We start from the raw sequence: 22986 nt of genomic DNA, 5'->3' as shown, positions 1-22986 counted from the left end.
TTAACTGTCCTTGAGATTTATTTATCGACATTGCAAATGCTAGCCGCACTGGAAATTGCAACCGTTTAAAGTCGAATGTCATGTTTGAAATCAAAACGTCTTCGTCTTCATATTTCCCTAAATTGTATTTCAAAATTGTGGCTTCGATGACGTTGTTCATTAATTTCTTCGCCACAAGTGGAGTGCCTTTACAAAGACGTAACTGATTTATATTCCGTTACATAATGATTAGGTACGGATCAGATTTTTAATTTCAGATTATGAAGTGGTAATCCTGGTAATTCCAGCGAATTCAAAAACTGTTGAATAGTTGACAATATCATCTTGGTTAGTAACGAAATCAATCGATTTGAATATCATTAATTGTCAGCTATCTTATTTTGAATCTGAATGAAAATTAATTTTGTTAACATCAACGTTTTTTGCTGCCAATACAACTCGCTCAACCATACATGATCTTCCTAATATTGAGTAGTGTTTGGGAAAAATATCTCGATGAGTTCGGTCTTTGTTTCAGTATAGTGACAAAAATTGGTGGGTTATCCAGACGATAAGTTAACAGATATTTTGCCATTACCAATGTCGAGCAATTGTTTGGAAAAACCTTCTCTATATTGGTCGTTTTGCAATATCGATAGTACGTAATCCAACGGCATCGTACACACTATCGATCACGGTCAGGTCCGATCAAGTCTAGACCGGTCGATACACGATCCAGACTGCCGCGGTCACAAGCTTTTTGATCAAGACCGCCTAGTGCGAAGAGTCAACCGCCGTGCTAATCTCAGTCATATCCATTGTTTTGATTGTTTTTTGAACACTTTTGTACACTTTGTAGCAACATATAGATAGAACTTGACTGATTATGACCGGTAGTGAGAACTGTACATCATAATCCTTGACCGTGACTTGACCAAACCGAAACCGCTGTGATTCACCGAGTCTGAATCGAGCTTTAGAATATAAAGTCAAAATATATAATACAATGTAATGATAAGCTTTCTATAGATATTGATATATTAATAATAAAATGTAGATAACTCATAGTTGGGAATTTACAACTGATTGTCGCAGTGCTAAGCGAAAAATAAAAATATCGCGCTCAATCTTGCGGTAATATTTTCGCTGCGGTATTAATTTCGCGATAGTGAGTGTGACTGTATTAAAACGTACGGACATTAAATTTCGCTGCCGCTACCGCATCGGTTTGAGCGGACCTTAATGTGTACTATACAATTATTGTATTATAATATATAACAGATTGGCTCCAACTTCCAAATAAAAATCTTGAATATTCGACTTTATCAAATCTTAAACTATTATTGGTTCATTAGAAAATTAACAGAGAAGTTGGTGGAGCTCCATTAAGATTATGTTTAATATAGATAAGGCGTCGGGTAGGTATATTTTGTAATCGCCCGTGCGCGGACTCGTCAATGTGCTATGTGACACCAGCCGTCATGCTGTAAAAATAAACGAAAAATAAACTAAGAACTTACGGCACGTTTTTTCACTAAATATCCGGGGAATCAGTAAACGTAACAGAAGTCTTTAATATTTATTATTATTATTATTAGCTATTATGTTTAATAATTTCTTAACCAGGACAATACAAACTATATATTATTTTATGTATATTCATTGTATATTACTTTCAATATACTATTATGCTTTAGAATAAAATAGAATTGGCCATTTTAAAACAGAAATTATTTAATTATTTATTAGAGTTTCGATCTGTATAAAATTAGTTGGATAAAATTCTTAGTAACTAAATACAGGGTTGGACTAGGTCTTTAAATCGGCCCGGGCTAAAAAATTTTATCGGCCCTATCAAAGTGAAATTATTTTATATTCGTATTAAAATAGAGAAAATAGTCTGGAGGACACCAAATCTCCATTTTTATTTCTAAATTGAACTTATTACATTAATTAAAACTTAAAAGTTTAGTTAAACGATAAAAATCCTATGTTATAGGATGTAGGTTTTTTAAAAAAAAATGTTGGTATTAATAATTCATTTATGAAACCGGCCTCATTATCAATTTATAAGACCGGCCCACCGGGCTTTGCCCGGTAGCCTGGTGGGCCAGTTCAACCCTGACTAAATATATTGAAAGTGAATATAAATGAGGTTATATGTAATAAAAATGATTTTGTAAATTAAAACTGAAAACTATCTTTACTGCTATGTGTTATACTTATAACAGTGATAACAATTTAAAATATTTCAATCATTAAAGATTTCAATTTTATTAACATTTGTTATGATACAATATAACAATTTCATAAATGAGATTAAAATTAATTAAGTACATACAGTTTAAGATAAATTAATATAAACATTCAATCTTGATTATCACAATGAAATTCTAGAGCTAATAAAATAATTTTGATACATATAAGAAAATCACACCAATTTCTTTTAATTTCCACAAACCCAATATACTTAATTATTTGATTGTAAGTCATAATGCAGTACTTTCCACCTGAAACATAAAGTTTTAACTTTTTATTTATTATGAAAAATAATTTATAACTAGAGTTAGAACATTAAAAAAATAAACCATATTTAACTACATTTAATTATACATAAAAACAGTAAGGAAAAATAATATTCATTCTCAATTAAGTTATAACATTGATAAAGAGTCTTCTTTAAATATCATACATTAATCAAATAACAAATAGAATACTTATACGATCAAAAGAACCTTTGGTGCATAATATTTTATAGATTACAATAAAATAATATATAAAATATCACTGACTATTTTTTATAATTATATCAAATATATATTTAGATTTAATTGTAAAATATAGGTTATTTATAAGGCTATAGCCATAAAAAATTTAAAATTGAATTTTTATTAAATAATAAAATAATAAAAAATATTTTATTTATAATAATTGAGTCGTGATTTTAATGACTTTGTATATACCAAGGGTGGCCTGCGAGAAGGACTAGTAAGCCACCCAATATATTAATAAATATGGAAGAACCGAAATATAAAAAAGGTCGATTATATATTACTATATAATTATATATATCTAGACGTAGTAGTTCGTAAAGCAGAAGTACCTATTGCAAAAATTGTTAGCGTCTCAACCAGGAACAGACTCGTCAGGGGAAGTGTGTCTCCCCTTAAAAAAAAGCTACTTGTAAATAATAACTATTTAAAAATGTATAGAAATATTTTTACTTTTATTGAAAATACTCGTATATTATAGCATTTTCTATATTTATTATAAATTTAAAGCCATAAAATATAAAACCTATAAATAGTTATTTCGATGGAAACATTATTTTGGTAATTTTGATGACAGTCGCCGTTTCAGTGAAACTGACGTCCGACAGGTTCAATCGTAATTTGTAATTTTTTGGCTTGTTGGACAGATGGGCCGGGGAGAATAATCCGCGAATTATAGACGCTATTGAAACTGGGTTCACGACAATAATTTCTGTGCCCTCGCGTCGTCGTTAGTCGCTGTACAATGTCATCAACGAATTCGCAGATAAAAAAAAATTGCAGAATCGAATTACTTTATGAAAACATGTACCATTAAATTAAGTTGAAAATATTAACTAAATATTAAATTAAGAATTAAATATAATTCATTTTCCAATAAAAGGGTTTTCTTGTTCGTTGTTGTATGGAGTTTATATTAATTAATTTAAGTCTCCCCAGAATATATACTACGAGCCAAGGGCGTATTTAGACTTACTTCTAGAGGGGGGACTCAATTTTTTTCTTTAATTCAGGCTCAACATTTACAAGTAAAATTGTTGGTAATATTTAAATCAGATGAACCCTTAATATTTGTGTTTTTTTTTTTTAATCAAATGCCGGATCCACTTAAAATCGATTTTTGTGTAGTTCTTTTTTAACACCTGTCAGTGTTATGAAATTTACACTTGTGTTTTATTTGATTTTTCACTAAGTATGGACCCGACAAAAAGCCCAATTCAATATTCACAGTCACGCGTAATTTGATTTCGTTATAAAATTATCCACATTAAAAAAAATTTGAAGTGTGTATCTCACATACAATAAATTCCTTAAATATGTATTCAGGGGGGAGGAAATTCGCCTCCCCTAAAATACACCCATGCTTCGAGCCGCTACTGGTCTCAATTGTGGTGCACCTAGATGACATGTTGTAAAAATGGACTGATAGGTATTTTAAAAAGTGATACTGATTTTCCAAACTTTATTCCAACTTACTTCATTATTCATAGAAAACACCTAACGGTTAAATATTTTAAATATGAAAACGTGATGAGTGTTGTTTTTAAAATTTAAAATTACATATGTTTAGGTACAAAGATACATCGCCAATTTAAAAATTAAGTTGAAAATTTAGAGGATGATATCCTAAACGATGTTCCCTGGTGATGGAGTATATAAGGGGGGTGCCTAGTGGAATACAGCCCCCCTCCCCCGAAATGTTTAAAAAAACTTAAAAATTATTTTAAACGTATATTATATTTTAATGGCGCTTAAAGGTCTATTCACACATATTAGTCACGAGACAGTGACGTATCCGATCAAAGATAGTCAAGTTACCGACGATTTTGACTGATCAGTCAAGTGTATTTCACACATATCAGTTGGCGAAACCGGTCAGTTCCGAGAAATCGGGTCGGTTGAGTTTGTTGTATCAAACACGCGTTTACACATAACGTATTAAATATTTATTTTGCATATTTTTATTTATTTAATTTAATAATATTAAAATTACATTGTGAATATGGCAAATTTCACTGACAAAGAATTATCTATTACCGCGATCATTTTGGACGAGGAAACCGAAGAAACGAAAGTGGGTGGATGAGGCATGGCAAAAAAGAGTTCTTGATACTATATATGTTCATATATCTTGGATTTGAAAGATCGTACAGCACTTCATAGTGACGAACACATTCGATGTGTTGTTCGTCATCCATTTCACCTACAATTCTCGTCCGTCAAAACAGAAAATATCGTTGATGAGAATTCAAAAGTTCTCGGATCTGTGACTGAACGGATACTGACGGATCGGATTCGGATATAAAACTGATGAATGTAGATGCAATATAAAATTAGCGAAACGTTATTTCCTATACCCGACTTCGCAGCAGGGGCGTTTTTTAGGGGGAGGGCGAAGAGGGAGATCACCCCCCCCCCCTGAATCCGTATTAAGGAATCGATCATATATGAGAAAAACATTTCAAATTTTTTAATATGGATCATTTTATAACGATATTAGTGTCCATACCAGGGCACCAAAACGTTTTTATAACGTTATAAGTATAACGTTAAAATAGTCAAAAAGTGATTGAAATCGATAACAGATAACGAAACAGAAACGAAAAACTATTAAAATTAATATAGAATAACATAACAGAAAACGATTAATGATTGAAACATAAAAGAAATTGCCATGGAAAAACAAATTTGGAACATAGTTATTTTTGTAAAAAATTACTTAAATTACTTGGTAATCTAAATAAAATATGTATAAAAAGGATGTTTAAAACAGCAATAAATTTATTGACTAATAATATACAAATAAACATTACCAATTATAATTTATAAATATGCTTTCTGAAAATACGTCGAATATTGTCGGAACCCGTATGGTCAGCCTCATCAAAAATAATTTCGGTGAACGTGCTATGTACATTTTATTAAACAAATATGATTGCTTTATTTATAAGTTATGAGCAGGGCTCATAACTTATAGCTCTAATAAAATTAATTATAAGCTCTATAATATGCTCTTAAAAATATTCATATAAGCGCCTAAATATGCACTAAAAATCCAAAAATATGCAAAATAAATAAATATGAAAACTAAACAATTTTCATTTATTATTAAAAAAAACGTATTATGTATAAAAGAAAATTTAAACTTTATTATTAATATTCTGATCACGTCGTTATATGATACAGATAAATATAAAATTTAAACCAAAAGAAGAAGAATCAGTTAATTAACAAGAATTACAAATATAAAAATTAATACTACTATAATTACTTGTTATTACTAAGAAAAAATGTTTTAAACGCTACAGAACTGAAAATACTTGAAAAACAAAATAGCACTTATACTATGATATATGCAAAAATATGCAACATAAAATTTCGTATTTAATTTCTTAGTTATGTAAAACAAATGTATAGCTCACATAGGTATTTCTAGGACCTCTCAAAAAATATATATAAATGCTATAAATAATGAGCCCTGGTTATGAAATATGAGGGTTATATAAAGAAAATATCGTTAAAGGCAGGGGTGTATTGGTACATATACGCGGGTATACACATCAGCAGATTTTCGATTTTAGACGTATACCTAATGTAAAATATTATTTTACGGGTATACGCTTCTAAAATGACTAGAAAAAAAAAACTAATTATGAATTTAATAGTTCATTGGAAAAAATTACTATGAACCATGAAATTGATTGAAATATTTAGCTGTTGAAGATTACAGTGTACACTGTGTTTAATGTATTTTGTTAACTGTAGTGAATAACATTAAATAAAATAGTATGGAGTGCAGTGGCGACGCGAAATATTTTACTTCATGAGTCCTGATAGGATTTTGACCAACCACCCATCCACCAAAAAATAAATTTAAGGGTAGCTTATAAAAACAGTTCCCCCAATATTCGTTCTACATGCTATATACCCACTCGATACCCAATAGTTAATACCCACCCACTGACTTGAGTCCAGGGACTCAAAAATCTGCCGTCACGCCGCAACTGATGGAATGTGAACATTCAGCTCATGGTTCTTAATTTATAACGCGCTGAAAATGTATATCTTGTAGTATTATATTTTATAGTGTTAATAGAAGTTATAAATATGTAGTTACAAAGGATTAATTAAATTTATACGAACGTATCGAGAGAAAACAATTGTCGAACGAAGCAAGAAAATTTATTTTAGGATTAATATGCATATTTTTTTAGTGCGTATACCTACAAATATATTTACCAATACACCACTGGTTAAAGATAATTATATATATATATATATAATATAATATTTAAAATATGTAATGTTATTTTACATATTATTGATTGGTAAATACTATATTTAAAAACGTTCCAAATTTTACACTAATTTAAATAACGCAAAACGCTAAATTGTTCATAACTGGGGCTAGGAAGTTGATGACCTTAATAACATTAAAAAATGACCTAAATAATTACAAATATTTGTTTTAAATTAATGAAAATACATTTTTTTTAAATATTTTATTCTATTTTACTATAACATTCTATATAAATTTATCAAAATTTATTAATTTCAAAATATGACATAAAAATGACAACAAATGTCCTTAAAATATGAAATAAAAAAATGACAAACATTTGTTTTATAAATTTATCAAAGCTTACAAATTACTCAAAAATCAAAATCATTGCATTGTGTGATTAGAGCGTATTTGATGTTATCAAAAGTAAATCAATGACGATTATCTGTTTATAAATATTTATACTTGGAAATATTTCTCTCCACATCCACTTCCCTGATTGGGAGACGCAGACGAGCACTAACCGGCGTTTCAATTTTCGCCATTTCAAAAATATTACGAAAAAATAATAAAATTTAGTATAAGTTTTATTCACTAAAACATGACAATGAAGCGACGACTGTAATAAACGAGATAATATCGGATACTAATCGAATATTAAGAAAAAATAATAAAATGTTGGTAAACAAATGTTGGTAACATTATAATACTATTCACTACAACACAACAACAAATGTAATCGACGAGATAAAATCGCATAAGTCTTAAGTTATCAGAATAATGGTCGATAAAAAACAATAAGAAATGAATTAGTGTGAAATCAGAAAAAATGACTGAAAATGTGAAAAGTTTACCTAAAAATGTCAAAAAATGACTTAATAAGTAACAATAATCAAAAAATGCAAAATAAAAATTAGTTATTTGTATTCACAAGCTAATGAAACACATTTTTGACAAGGATAGCATCTTCTAAAAAGTTCGAAAAATAAATGCAAAATACATCAATTTCCGAGCCCTATTCATAACGTTTTGATTGTTAATAACGGTAAACGGAACATTTTTTAAACGTTTAAATTTGTATAACGTTTAAACGCTAAAATTGAATAACGTTAAAATTATTTATAGCGTTAATGCTCAATTGCATATAACGTTTAAATGTCCCATAACGGTAACCAATAAATATTATTTTGACTTAAGCTCTGGTCCATACTTAGTAAAAAATCAAATAAGTGAAACTTTCAAAACACAGATGGGTGTTAAAAAAGAACTACACAAAAGTCCATTCTAAGTGGATCTGGCATTTCCGGCATTAGATTAAAAAATAAATAAAATAACCAAAAATATTAAGGATACATCTGATTTAAAAATTTTACTTGTAAATTTTGAACCTGAATTAAAGAAAAAAAATTGAGTCCCCCCACCCTAGAAGTAGGTCTAAATACACCTTTATGCTTGTTTAGAATTTTCGTCCAACGTTAAATCGTTTTGGGACATTCTGTAAATGAAATATAGATAAGTACCTACTGTGTCTTGTTAGTAATTCTTAGATAGCAGTGGTAATTTAACTCTGTCCATAGAAAATATTCTAATAGTTTCTAATAGTCTCTCGAAAATATTTTCTATATACGCCACTGTTCCGTGGTATTATTTAGTTTGGTAGTTATAGGTAAATAGTGTTTTAAGACCATTTTTCGATTTATTCGAAGCTATTAAAACATTTTTAAAAAGAAAAAGATAAAAACTTTCTACAACTTTCGGACTCACAATGGTTAAGAAATATCTAATTTTGTACTGACATGCGTCACTTAGCAACTTCAAGGTCAAAATAAATTTATAAATAACCTAATACAAGATATTTTTAGTTTCCAAAATAAGCTTAAACATTTTCGAAGAGACAAAAAAAAAATACCTAATTGAAACCATTTTCCGAGCATATAAAAATTGAGGATTCAACAAAATTGAATTGTGAAGATTATGTACATAAATTAGAGTGTTTATCAACTCACTATGAAGATCGATTTAAAGACTTGAAATTACTTAAACCTTCAATTGCATTTTTAGAATTTCCCTTTTTAATTAATGTTATTGAAAATGGATGTCCAATATTAAAATCGATTTAAATGGATACAGTAGCTTTAGAAATTGAACTCTTGAAATTATTGGAAGATGAAGGACTGAAGCAATTCAAATATAGTTGTTAATATTGTGTATTAATACCACTTATAAGTATGAACATTTAACTAGGTATACCTTTTAGGTATATACCTAGTTATATATAAGGGTAGTGCAAACTGCAAACAAATTTGTTAACAATTATTCATAATAAATAATTATAACAAGAACAATTATTAAAATTGTTGAAATAGCCCCCTCAAACTAAACTAAGATCAAAATAAAATAAACTAGATAAAATTTCCTATCAGGATCTAATCAATCTTGGTCAAAATCATATAAACAGAAAATAAATAGTGATTGAGGGTTTAAATCTTGATCAGAGTTAAAGTTTTTTTTTAAATTTTTTCTTTGATTTTCTCAATCATCCAGAAAAATAATGAGAGATAAGATTTAAAAAAACAACCATTACATTTCTTATTTAACTCAATGGTCAGAATAAAAAAAAAAAGAAAAAAAAAAAAGAAAAAGAAAAAAAGTTAGGTTGCATAATATTTGCAATATTTTATATTTCATTATTAGATATCCATCAAATAGTAGCAATATTATGTAATGTTTTAATGCATTTAATTATTTTTAAACATCCACATTTTGACAATATTTGATGTATTTTATTTGTCGTAAATATTTGTATATTTTAAACACCTCTATAATATTTAATATAAATCTAATAGTTCAATACGGAGACATTTAAGTAGAATCAAATTATCTATACGTACTTAGTCTTAATTTAGAGTAATATTTATATATATATTTGTTACAGGCTAAAGTTGATATACGAGACATATTCGTATGTCAAAATATCAAGAAAATTTCTTTATATAATATTAAAAAAAAACAGACAGATAATAACGGATAGAAAATATTTTACATTTTTAATTATGATATATGACTACAAAACAAATTCGTGCAACTAAGAGTGGACTAGTTAATAAATATTTTACCAAAAGCACTGCAATTTATACATATTACAGGTAAAATACATCAGATAAAATAATAGCCAATGTCATTAAAATTGTTTAACATGCGACATAATAGTATTACCAATATATATATATTGAAGAATGAGGGTTAAAAAGTTAATGGAATCTTTCTTTGTAACACTTTACGTTTACACCCATCTGAAAACATTTATTCAAACAAATTTGATTTGTTATAATTAAATTTTAAAATGTTTGAAATTGTATTATAATTAAACAGATAAACATTTATAGAACTAAGTAAATTATTGTTTTAAAATATTTACTTGAATTGATCTCGAAGATTCTAATTCGACGGACATACTGGGATTTCTCCTATTCAATAATGGTGTCATAGTTGTTCGTTCATCATGCCCTAGACCAGTTTTAGTGTCAGATATATCAGAGCCAGCTAAATCAATACCACTTTCATCTGTTTCATATATGTCTGAACCATTTTGAGTGTTCAACTTTGAAATTTTTGTATTTCCAGAACTTTTTACAGCAGTTGCAATTTTCTCAGCAGTTTTTTTACCAAAATTAGCAGCAATTTTTGGCAAACTACGTTTAACTGGTATTGAATCAGCACTCGGATCTTTTACATCATTGGTTTCTTCTGTTATTGATGATAAATTTGCAGCAGCATCAAAACTTTCATCAAATGTTCCTTGATTATTCTGAATTGGAATGTCATCTAAAATAATTAAACAATACATTTATATTATATTATATTATGTTATTATTAATATTATTATTATTATATTTATTAAATTAATTTGGTTACTTTGGGAAACCTATAATAAATTGATTATGGAATTAATCAATAAAATGCAGTAATAAAACACATGCAGAACAAAGGTTTAAAAATAAATTATTATTTGTCACTTGATAATAAAACACAAATTAAAGCATGAGTACAATGAGTTTTTTCTAATCAAGACAACTGAAAATGAACTTACACAGTAATACATAAATAATAATAATATTTAAGACAACAGAAGCCTTTAAAAGATTTACACATATGTTTGATGTTTGTTTTTGTTTATTCATGTTGCTCAACTTTGACATTTAGATATAATTTTTATACATAATTTCTATGATTAAATATCTTTGTCTACAATTTGGTTAGATTAGTATTTAATAATGATTGAATTAATAATGGAATACAAAGTTTTATAAAGTAAAAAAAAAAAATGAAAAAAAATAAATAAATAAAAAAAAATTTCAAACATTTCTATCCAATTAATATTTTTTGTAATCTATAAATAAAAAACATTATACAATCATACAATTACTATAAGTGATGCTGAAGTCCTAAAAATTTGAGGTCTAGGACATTTCGACATAGGGCCGTTTCGACGTGAAGTCGTTTTGGCGTAGGGATGTTTTGATGTTAATTAATAAGTTTGAAGTTATTTAATAGTTAAATGTTTATATTTTTAATTAAATAAATAAAACAATGTATAATAAACATATTAATTCAAATAAGGAACATACTATTAAAATTATAAATAAAAATATTCAATTCATTATGATTAAACTACGCGTCATTCCTCTTAAAAAGCTCATATTACGATTATCATGATCGTTGACTAATTTTAAAACACGATCATCGACTTCGATGTATTTTATATATAATAATATAATATAGATTATGTTCTGCGATAATATAATTCCAATTCTACTTTTATAAGTTTATATACATGTAATCAACGAGAGTGAGATAAAACCTGATAAATGCTTTTCTATTTTGTGACAATCATAAATATATCAGATAGAAAACATTATGTAAACGAGATTAAAACCTAAGCGACTACGTCAAAATGGAATTCACGTCGAAATAACCTGACGTTGAAACGTCTGGTTACAAGAAATTTGGTTAAGCCAAAAATATTTAAAAAGGTCATAATATATAAATATTGACCTCAATGGCATACTGGTGGGATTGTAAGTAGTTTTTAATAAAATAATATTAATGTTCAATTTTAAAGAAAATGTAAATTACATTTTCTCGCCAACTAAGATGACCAAGAGTGGTGAAATACGAAAGTACATTTGATGGAAAATGAAAATATATTTCATCATAATACTGTGGAAAATCGATTTTATAAAATTTGTAAATGTTACTAGTGATATACTATCAATATAATTTGTAATTTTTTAAAATCATCTTAGTATACACATAAATTAAAACAAAATATTTTTAAGTATATACTAGGAATAAATAAAACAATATTCATTCCAATGTGTGGAACAAGGTAGGTAGAAAAGTATGATACACTTCTAAGATTCTTTGAAATGTATTGTCCGATTTTGAAGTATTGAAATTGAAACTTGAAAAGTTATCAAAAGATTTTCAAATATTTCAAGAAAAATTAAATTAGTGTATTAGGTTTATAGTACACTATTTATTGATTAATTTAATCATAATATAATAGTAAATTATAATTAAAACAGAAATATAAGATAAATTTAATTACTAAAATTTATAAAACAATGTAATATTTATAATTTAAATTATAATTTGATAATTTCATACTTTATTGAGTTTATAAATGTTTCAATTTTTTCAACTAACGAAAAAATTTGATAGTTAAAAAACATATAAGCTCTTAACCCTCAAAAAATAAATTATTTTGCTGGCTACATACGGCCTTATTCATTGAAAGCTGATGGTGGTTGAAAATACAGAACTATTACAAGATGATATGAGTATAATAGGTATATCTAGTATAAGAAAATCTACAAAGGTGGGTAAATTAATGAAAATAATTAACTTGAGTTAAGTTAAGTTAAGAGAACACAAGATCGATACATTAAAAGTTAATAAGGAAAAAAATATAAACTTAATTCAGTTTTAAAACTACTTTTTTTTTTCAATTAGTATGTAGATCATAAAAAAAATTGAGTGTTTTTTCGAAAGATATAATTTCCTAAATTATAACTAACGATTTTATTGAATTTCTTATTATAATATACAATGGCACCGAAGTGTTTAAAAAATACTATGACATGGTACATCAAGAGCCCACTCATTACAGTATTTATTTATCTTTATAGTTAAAATTCTTTATGCGAAATATATATATATATATACAGTGCCATATTTAGAAATTTTGCGCCTTGGTGCAAAAAAAAAAAAAAAAAAAATTGGCACCCCTCTAAGGGGCCTGACCACGGAAAACATAGGAGATAGATCCTCATGAACCTTTGAGATATTCTAAAATCAATGTTATTTTTGTATAGTAGGCATGCCACCGCACAGCACACGCGATACCATAATACATCATATTATTATAAATAACTTAAACTTATTGAAATTATTACAACAAATTTGAGAACTAATATAAGGTATATTCAGGCTCATATTTAAAAATTTAGCGCCCCCAGGCAATTATTTACGCCCCTCAACCCAAAAAATAAATAACAATAATATAACATTTATTATTTCATCCTTAATCGAGATTCTTTAATATTAAAATATAACTTATAATTGAAAATCGTTTAATACTTTTTTTAACTAACAAATTAAACAAATTATAACATAATAAAACATACTATTTTATTTTTTTTTCATTAGGTACATAATTTTTAAAATTAATTTTGGTAAAATATTTTGCCGCCCCTGAGACTTGACGTCCCCGGGCATGTGCCTACCCATGTTTCCTCCCTAAATAAAGGCCCGGATATATTAATAATATTCTGGATCGCTCATAGCTGTATTGCTATAAATACATTAATCAATTAAATACATTAACATAAATTTATGATAATGTATTTAATTTATAACATAAATATATAATTAATTAATTAGTAACATAAATTTATGACACTCTTATTAAAAACGACGGTGATAGTAAAACGTGATAGTTACTATCGTGAACGCTACTATTGAGAAACTGTCATCATATGAACAGATCGATAGTGGCATCAAACTATCACCACAGCTGCTCTCGCACTATCATACGTGTATGATAGTGTATAGTAAATATTACGAGAGTGATAGTCATTATCAGGGTTGGGATTTTATAGTACTTAAAATTGCATAAATTGCGCGCTAATATTACCTTAAAAATCGCTAAATAAGCTCTAAAATATGCAATAAAAACAACAAAAAAAAAGGAAATTTATTAATTTAATAATTTTATACGAATACACGAGACGAATGTGGACTGTATAAAGCAAATTCCACGCTCATTCATTAATAATTGCCTTTTTTTAGATTTAATAGAAATCGACAAAAAAACCCAACAAAATCAGCAGATAACAAAAATTAGAACCAAATAACTAAAACGAAATTATTGAATTATATTATACCTATCTATATATTATCGCTGTAATTGTACAGAGTTGAATCAGCGTAATCGGTCTATTTACTTAATCTATACATTTATAATTTAATTTATAATTTAATTTAAAATTTTGAATCTTAAAAATTCGATTAAAAAATATCAAAAAACACGTTTACCAAAATACAATTTCATAAAATATGTCCGATTTTGATTAAAACACAGATAAAAAGCAAAAGTCTCAAAAATCCAAAAAAAGCACTATAAAGTAAAAAACGCAAAATATGCAAAAAAAAAGCAAAATAAAATTTTTTGAGTTCTCTGTATCATGAAACACATTTTTAGCCTACTCTGCTATTTTTTAAGCATCTCATAAGAAATATGCAAATGCTATAAAATCCCAACCCTGATCATTATCATCGTGTGAACTACCAAAGTTTGATCTTATTACTATTACTATCACACTATTACACATTATTATTATATATATATTATTATTATTTGTGCAAATTATATTTATTTTTATTAATTAAAATCAAAATAAATAAAAGTACATTTAATATTCAAACATTTTTGGAAGAGTACCAAAGGTTCCCGTGCCTTTGGTTTAAAAGTGATCCTGAATACAAATTAAGAAATAAACATGATTTTGCTGAAGAAAAACTACTTGAAAGTACAGGACTTGACTCTGTCAAAAAATTGAAGCAGTAGATCAGAAATATAAGATTATTTGTATAATAGCAACCTAAATTTGTTCAGATGTTATTTTAAACTTATAAAATTAAACAAAAAAGATTCCACGAGTATAATTTTTTGCAATCAAAAAACAATTACAATGCAATACATTATACAATACAATACTATGTTATAATAGTGAAACTATTACAGTATCATGTAATTTGGTGTGAACATCATAGTGATAGTGATAGTAGCTATTGTGATAGCGTCAATAAAAACTATCACGTTTTACTATCACCGTGTGACCGCGGCTTTAGACATACAGGTTAGCTATCGTATATCTTTATCTCGGAGTGGAGCTGGGTACTCGGTACTCCTTCACAGCTAATGTGGCCTCGACGTCGAAAAAGGCGATTGATGCTGCAAGGGCCATTAGAAGACTCATGCCCAACACTGGCGGACCATCATAAAGCAAGCGAGCTTTGCTCGGCTCGATCGTTAATAGCTATTATACGTCTCTCCGGTCTGGGCAGAGCATGGTTATAAAACGGCGAAGAAAAGTGCTTCCATGGCCAGAGCTCAGAGGACTATTACGCTACGCACAATTCGGGCCTACCGTACTGTGTCGGCCTATGCCTCAATGCTATTGACCTCAAATCCACCCACTAAACTTCTAGCGCTCAAAAAAAACTAGAATTCGTAGAAGAATAGAGGAAGCCGGTCCTACGATCCCAGCTAACATAATCAAAAAGGAGGAGATGAAGATCTCAAATAGCGCTTGGCAAAATAGGTGGGATCGGTCGACAAAAGGGAGGTGGACTCACAGGCTCTTCCCAAATGTTGATAGATGGCTTAACAAACCATCTGTCACTGAGTTTCTATTTCACTCAGGCTCTGACAGGACATGGGTGTTTTCGGAGCTATCTGCATAGGATGAACAGCGCAGTAGACACCATCTGCACGTACTGCAGGAATACGGACGACACAGCGGAACACACGAGTTTCCACTGTCTTCATTGGGCAAACCACCGCGAGGTCATGCGACCGTTCATCAACGGCAAACTTCCTTTACCCGAGGCGGTCTGCAATATCATGTGTGGTTCTGCAGACTGGCCTGAACTTGACATTAATATAACGCGACTACTAAGCTGACAAGTTCTGGATACCGGGCCACGAATAAATGGACCAGCCAAAACGGGATTCTAGACCGCCTGGTTCTGGACATCGAGTCACGAAGACGCTATTAGAACGAGACTTCAGACTGTCCGGTTCTGGACATCGGGTCGAGAAAAAGCCATGATCAAAATTATTAATCGCCTTAAGCAATGTTATAAATATTTTATTGTGAGGCCATCGAGATCTCCACCTGATGCTTCTATGCAACTAAGGTGTATTGTATATAAGTTGGGATTTCGATGGAACAATTGAAACGGGTAATCAGGACCATCCCGAAGGGGGGTATTGGGGAGAGGGGGTGTCTCACCCCTCCAACGAAATCACCAGTTGACAATCAGACTTGTTTCATTATAGCCTAGGACCTAATTTTACTTACAAAAACCAAATATTATATATTTCGTAATACAGTGTATACCCGAATAAAATTTATATAACTACTTATTATACAATATAAAATATTATTATACTCGTATATATAAAATTAAACTGTCAATTTTAAGAATGTGCGAGACTGACACATATATATATATGTTAAAAAGTAAAAATACGATTACATATATTTAATTATACTACATACATTGGGTAAAAAAATTATAGTCAGCATTTTTCATATTATTCACCCTCCCCCCCCTTGATTTTTATCTTGGGGACGAAAATCTTCAGCCCTGCGTGTAATTATTGATCTTTATTAATAAACGATGGGAACTGAGTGTGCATTAATGAGATAAACGGCTCCCGCTCAGTTCTCGGTTCAACCATGAAAAAAAAAACAAAGCTATCGTACATCTAAATTGCATTGATAGCTGACAGAATGTGTTACGGGTTTAGTACACATTTTCGCCACCTCTTTAAAGCGCTAGAAGTATGTACGGTTATATTATTATAGTAGTTATATGAAAAAGTCAAATGATTTGTCAGAAGTTGAGCTTACTAATTTAAAATCAAAAGGAGGATTAACCAATCCAAATTTACATTTATTTCACTTTCCATACAAAGTAGAAGAGTGCTTTGCTAAACACTGAAAATAATTAAAAAACGTAATTGATTTTATAGTAGAAAATGCTTTGAATATTTCGATCACATTTCCATGCTTTGAACATAAAAATAATGTAATCATATCTATTCTGATAAATTACATTATGATGCAAATGCGCCAATCTACAGTTCAAAATAATCACTAAGAAATTAAAAAGAGTAGACAAAAGAAAAAAATATAGCCAAACTAATCTCAACTTAAATAATACAGATTTTTGCTTATTTTTTTATTGATATATTGTTTCTTGTGTTATTTTACTGCATTATTTGAAAACATTTTAATATATTTAAATATTTAATTTTAATTTGCTTTTAAAGTATTATTAGCTTATGGCCTTTGCAAATATTATAGATTAGATAAAATAAATAATAAAAGTAATTTGTAACTTGATTGAATTTATTTGAAATATTTTGATACAGTTATGAAGAAGATAAAAGTTATTTTGGATAACAACAATATTATCAAGTAGATATACTAGAAAGACAATTGGTTTAAAATTAAAAAAAAAAATGTTAAATATAGTTGAATATTTATGTTTGTTTTAATTAGTCACATTGCAAGTGGCTTTTAGTAGCATAACTATAACAGGTGATATGGATATAATTATCAAGACACCTACTTTTAAATTTCTTAGCCATTTTTTCTGTGTAATCAACAGTTTTAAATAATGATGATGCATCAATCGTCATTTTAAGTTTTTCGAAAATAAATGAATGCTTTATAATAATTTGCCATTTGGCCATCTATTAGTAATGATAATTAGATATTGACATAATGATATCTAAATAAGTAAATTTATTACTAGAGCCCGGATTTATATACATTTGCATGTTTGTATTAAGTATATGCACGTCTATGGAGGTTTAAAATGTCCACGATTCATATCACACCGAATTTAAACCAAATTTTATATTGCATATTTTGCATATTTCGAGGGTTATTGTATACTTGTTCATAAATGCATATAACGTGCATATTTAATGGGTTTTTAATAAATTACAATTTTTTTGTATTTTTTTAAGTTTTCTGTTCGTTTTTTGTGAGTAGGTAACTTCAAATAATCAATAATATTTATTTTTAGTTTTTTTTTTTTTTTATTTGTATTCTCGTTTTTAAATTTCCTAAAAGTTTTAGATTGATTTAAATGATTTGAAATATAAAGCTGTGAATATTATATTTTTTTTTTGTTTTTCATAAAATATTTAGAATTTTATTTGATAAAAACGTGTGGTTTTTAAAAAAAAGGATTGAATACCTAGTATCATTGATTATAGATTAGTCTATTCTATTATCAATGTTATTATTTAAGTCAAACAAACAATTCAATAATACTACAAAAATTATCCACTGCCAGTGGCTATCACTATCACTATCGTTATTTAGCATCAATGTGTATACTGTATACCTCGTGAGACAGTAGCTGTCATGCAATCACATGACAATTGTATCATGACAGTACTGTCACCATGTAAATGAGCCTTTAGAACAATATAATTTGTAATTTATAGTTTTATTAAAAAAAATTTCCAAATGTAACTTGCAAAATAAATACATAATAATTTATAACTAGTCCTTTATAATTATATATAAAAAATAAAAACATAAAAACCTTTAAATATACATTTTATTTGCATGGTTTATTTTTAAAATTGATATATTTATTATATTTAACTCTGTCATGTTACAAAATATTAATATAGTGGTAAATTTGTATAAAAATAAATACAGGCAGGTTGGTGTTCACTATTTTGAGTTCTCAATACTATAAAAATTATAATATTATTGTTAAGTGCATTGGGAGCTGGAGCAATACAAATAATTATTTATTTATTCTGTCAAACTATATAAAACTTGAATTTTGGTTGTCATATATCTAATATTTTATTATTAAACTATAAATTTCTAAAAAAAATTTGTTAAATCCATGAAATATGCATATTAATGTTCTTAAATCCAAAATATGTAAATTGGTATAAGAAAATAACAAAATATGCAAAATTATGCAACAAAAATTTTTATATCTGAAATATACATACTATGAATCGAATTTATATCAAATCAGAATTTCAATATGCACTTACTAGACAAATATGCAAATGCCTAAAGTTCCGAGCCATGATTATAAGTAAATGCTTATACAGTCGAGTCGCTATAACTCGAAAAACTTGACAACTCGAATTGTGTTTTTTCCTCTAGAAAATTTTCCCCCTATAAATTAGTTGGATATCTCGAATAATACATATCTCTAAATTAATTTTTATCCCCCTTCAACTTCGAGTTATCATGACTCGACTGTATATATATATTTTTTTATATAAATATAACTTTATCTCTAAATGAACAAATATTGTTTTTTTTTTACCTGGTAACTTTTTAGTTCTGAACGATGCATTGGTAATCATAGATTTTGATATTGGTGTACTACAAGTATTGCCACTTACAGGTGTACCCACTGATGATACATTAGGTGATTGCCCGCCTAAATACACAAATATACACAGAAGAAAAATAGATGAATAAATTAAAATAAATGTTTGTTATAACTGACCATCAAAATATCCTTGACAAGAATTTTTAATTGCATTTGCCAATAATATTACTTCACAATAACAATTATAACATGCTCGATGATAAATATCATTTAAGGCCTGTAATGCTTCCGCTTTTCCACAATTGAATCTTAAAAATAACACAATATGATCCAAGTTTAATATTAAAAATAATATACAATTCATTATCAAATTAAGGATATTAGGATATTTTAACTAAACATTAGCCCAAATATTTAACTCATAAATCTAAAACAATTGAAGAAAAACAGTATTAAAATCAAATTAATTGAAAAATATTCTAACATTAAGTAAAAAATATTAAAAAACTAAAAGGTATTTGACAAGATACAATATTTGGTTGTCACAAATTAGGTTGGGTTAGTTCTTATTTGTGTAAATCTTATTGACAAACTATTAAATTTGATAATTGATTCAATGCATCAAATATTGATGATATTTTAAATATAATTATATAATATAAATATTAAGGCTGGATTATTAAAAATGCTAGACTATCAAAAATCTAGATATTTAAACAAAAAAATTAAAATTAATTTATATTCACAACAATTTTATTCATATATACAGTAAAAAATACTATCACTCAAAATTAAAAAATGGATGTAAAATATTTTTTCAAAAAAAAGTGTAAGGATAAAAAATCCAAAAATAAAATTATAGCTGGAATAATTCAGTGACAACTTATTAAAATTCTATTATATAGGTATTAAATAAATCTAATACTGTTAAATAATAGCAAATACCAAAATATTCATAATGAAAATAAATAATGTTGCCTTATTTTATACTAAAAATGTAATAAAAAATTAATTGAGCAAATTTTTAAATAAAATTAGAACTATAAATTAATTTGAATAATAACACTCAAAATACTTAAATATTATTCATAACTTAGAAGTTAAAACATACTGCAACAATAACATTAAATTTACTTGAGGTCGTTGTCATGAACATGAGAAAATATAATAAAGCCTATGTTTTTTAATGTGTACTTAATACCTGTGTACATGATATTACTTCAGGATTAATTTATACATTAAAATTGAAATAGATGTATATATATAAATATAATATTATAATATTATATTAAGTATAAATATTTATGTACAGCTACTTAAAATATTGTTACAGAAGTGATGAAACACAAATTTAAAAAAAAAAAATAGAACACCAATAGACAGGTGTAGAAACATAAATGAAATTGCTTAAAATTTTCTAAGTTATGGGAACTATTTAGAGTAAAAAAAAATATGGCTTTATTTCAATGATTAGATAGTTATTTTCTTAACATTATTATATAAAATCATTTATAACATCAAATAAACTATGATGAATTATTATGATATATTATATCATATATATTTTTAAGTTAACATAATATAGTATAAATTTAGTGATATTCAATTCATAAAAATGAGCAATCTAAAATCAGACCAATACTGTAGAGAATTATAATTTTATTTAAATATATGAGTGTTCAAATACATGGGCATTTAGACATTTTTAAAATACAGGCCTTAATCCAATAGGTAAAAGCAAGATAATCTATGAATTTCATTATACATGTTATGGCAACCTCTAATAATTACTGTATATTTTAATAAATTTAACTTACATTGAAATGTATAAACAGTAGAGTAGATGAATCAAAAATTTAGGAGATAGTGGTATACGAGGCAATGTCGTTAATGTTGATATATCAGAATTACTGAATGATGAAGAACGTTTATTAAGAAAACCCTGAGTAACCATTCTATGAACAATAAAAATATGCTGAAATAAAGAAAAATTAAATTAAAAAAAATTAAAATACTTACTTTGATGTAACTTTATAGAAACGATCAAACGGATTATAAATTTCTGGCAAAAGATTTAAATTTTTGTAGTATATGAAATACAAATTACTAAGAACTTCCATTCTATTAGATGCAGAGAGTCTTTCAATCTGATTAAACGGACCTCGACGAACTGGATGTGTGTCTCTTTGCTCTAAACGACGAATGGCAGTTTCTGTTAAGGAAGTTGGAGCCAAACTGCTAGGCTTAAATAAATAAAAATAAGAAATAGTTATTTCTACAAATCGATATATATATATATATATATCAATGTATAATATACAACTGTATTATAGAATATAATATAATATATTATAAATTATATATATTGGATCACTATCTAATATGGCAATCAATAATATTAAGTAGCCCATAAGGCTTAAATATAACTTAGTTTATTTTTACAAATAAATTATGAACTAATAATGAATCAAGTAACATCCAACTAATTCTCATACATTATTTTTACCAAAATTAATCATTAATTAAATTAATTTAAATATTTACTTCATGGTAAATAGATGGCTGCGCTAAAGATGGCAATCGGAATGATATAAATCTTGGTGTATTATTTTCATCAACAGCCTCAAGGTTATATATTCCAATTAATAGTGCTTCAATACTTCGACAACTCTATTAAAAACATAATAAATCTTTACATTAGTATGTAGATAAATTCCAGCCTTTAAAAATGATTTAAGTTAATTTAAAAATTTAAATTAGAATAATTTACAACTAATTAAATGTTTAGAACAAAAATAAATGTATAAAATAATTATACAATATTTTTAAGAAATCTATCATCACCTAGAAAAAAAATTACTCAAAAAATATTGAAATTATAGTTTCATTTCAAATTACAAAGTAATTTTGTATATTTGACTGATATCCAGAAGAACCTTTTATGAATATTGACAGCTGAAATATTCTTTAGAATATTATGATTATTTATTTCATGTATTATTAAAGTATTAATGATGTAACCCAGTACCCTTCCATACAATTTTCAACACTACAAATAATAACTAATTCAATACAGATTTTAAAAATAAATAACTATAAAATATAATTAAAAATATACTTTTATAATGAATTATTTAAAATAATGAAAAATAAATCTTAAATTGTTATGAAAACTTATTCATTCATGTATAATTAAATATAATTATATAACTTGTATATTATATAAATATATATATATATATATATATATATATATATATATATATATATATA

General features: G+C 27.0%; 1 protein-coding gene across 1 annotated transcript in view; it reads right to left on the bottom strand.

The window, feature by feature from the left end:
* Window positions 1-2295: 2295 nt before the first annotated feature.
* The window catches only part of LOC112683248 (protein FAM126B), a 25166-nt gene continuing 4475 nt past the window's right edge, over window positions 2296-22986 (bottom strand). Inside the window, exons 4-9 of the mRNA XM_025554169.1 lie at window positions 21531-21605; window positions 19891-20021; window positions 19705-19821; window positions 10451-10857; window positions 10249-10325; window positions 2296-2489 (exon numbers count right to left, since the gene is read on the bottom strand). Coding sequence (XP_025409954.1) covers window positions 10284-10325; window positions 10451-10857; window positions 19705-19821; window positions 19891-20021; window positions 21531-21605 — 772 coding nt within the window. The 3' untranslated portion in view covers window positions 2296-2489; window positions 10249-10283. The remainder of the gene's footprint in view (window positions 2490-10248; window positions 10326-10450; window positions 10858-19704; window positions 19822-19890; window positions 20022-21530; window positions 21606-22986) is intronic.

This window comes from Sipha flava, unplaced genomic scaffold (genome assembly GCF_003268045.1).
Source record: "Sipha flava isolate LNK unplaced genomic scaffold, YSA_version1 222_pilon_pilon, whole genome shotgun sequence".
NCBI classification, from domain to species: Eukaryota; Metazoa; Arthropoda; class Insecta; order Hemiptera; family Aphididae; genus Sipha; species Sipha flava.
Note: the sequence above shows the minus strand (reverse complement) of the source record. Positions and strands in the feature narration are given on the sequence as shown.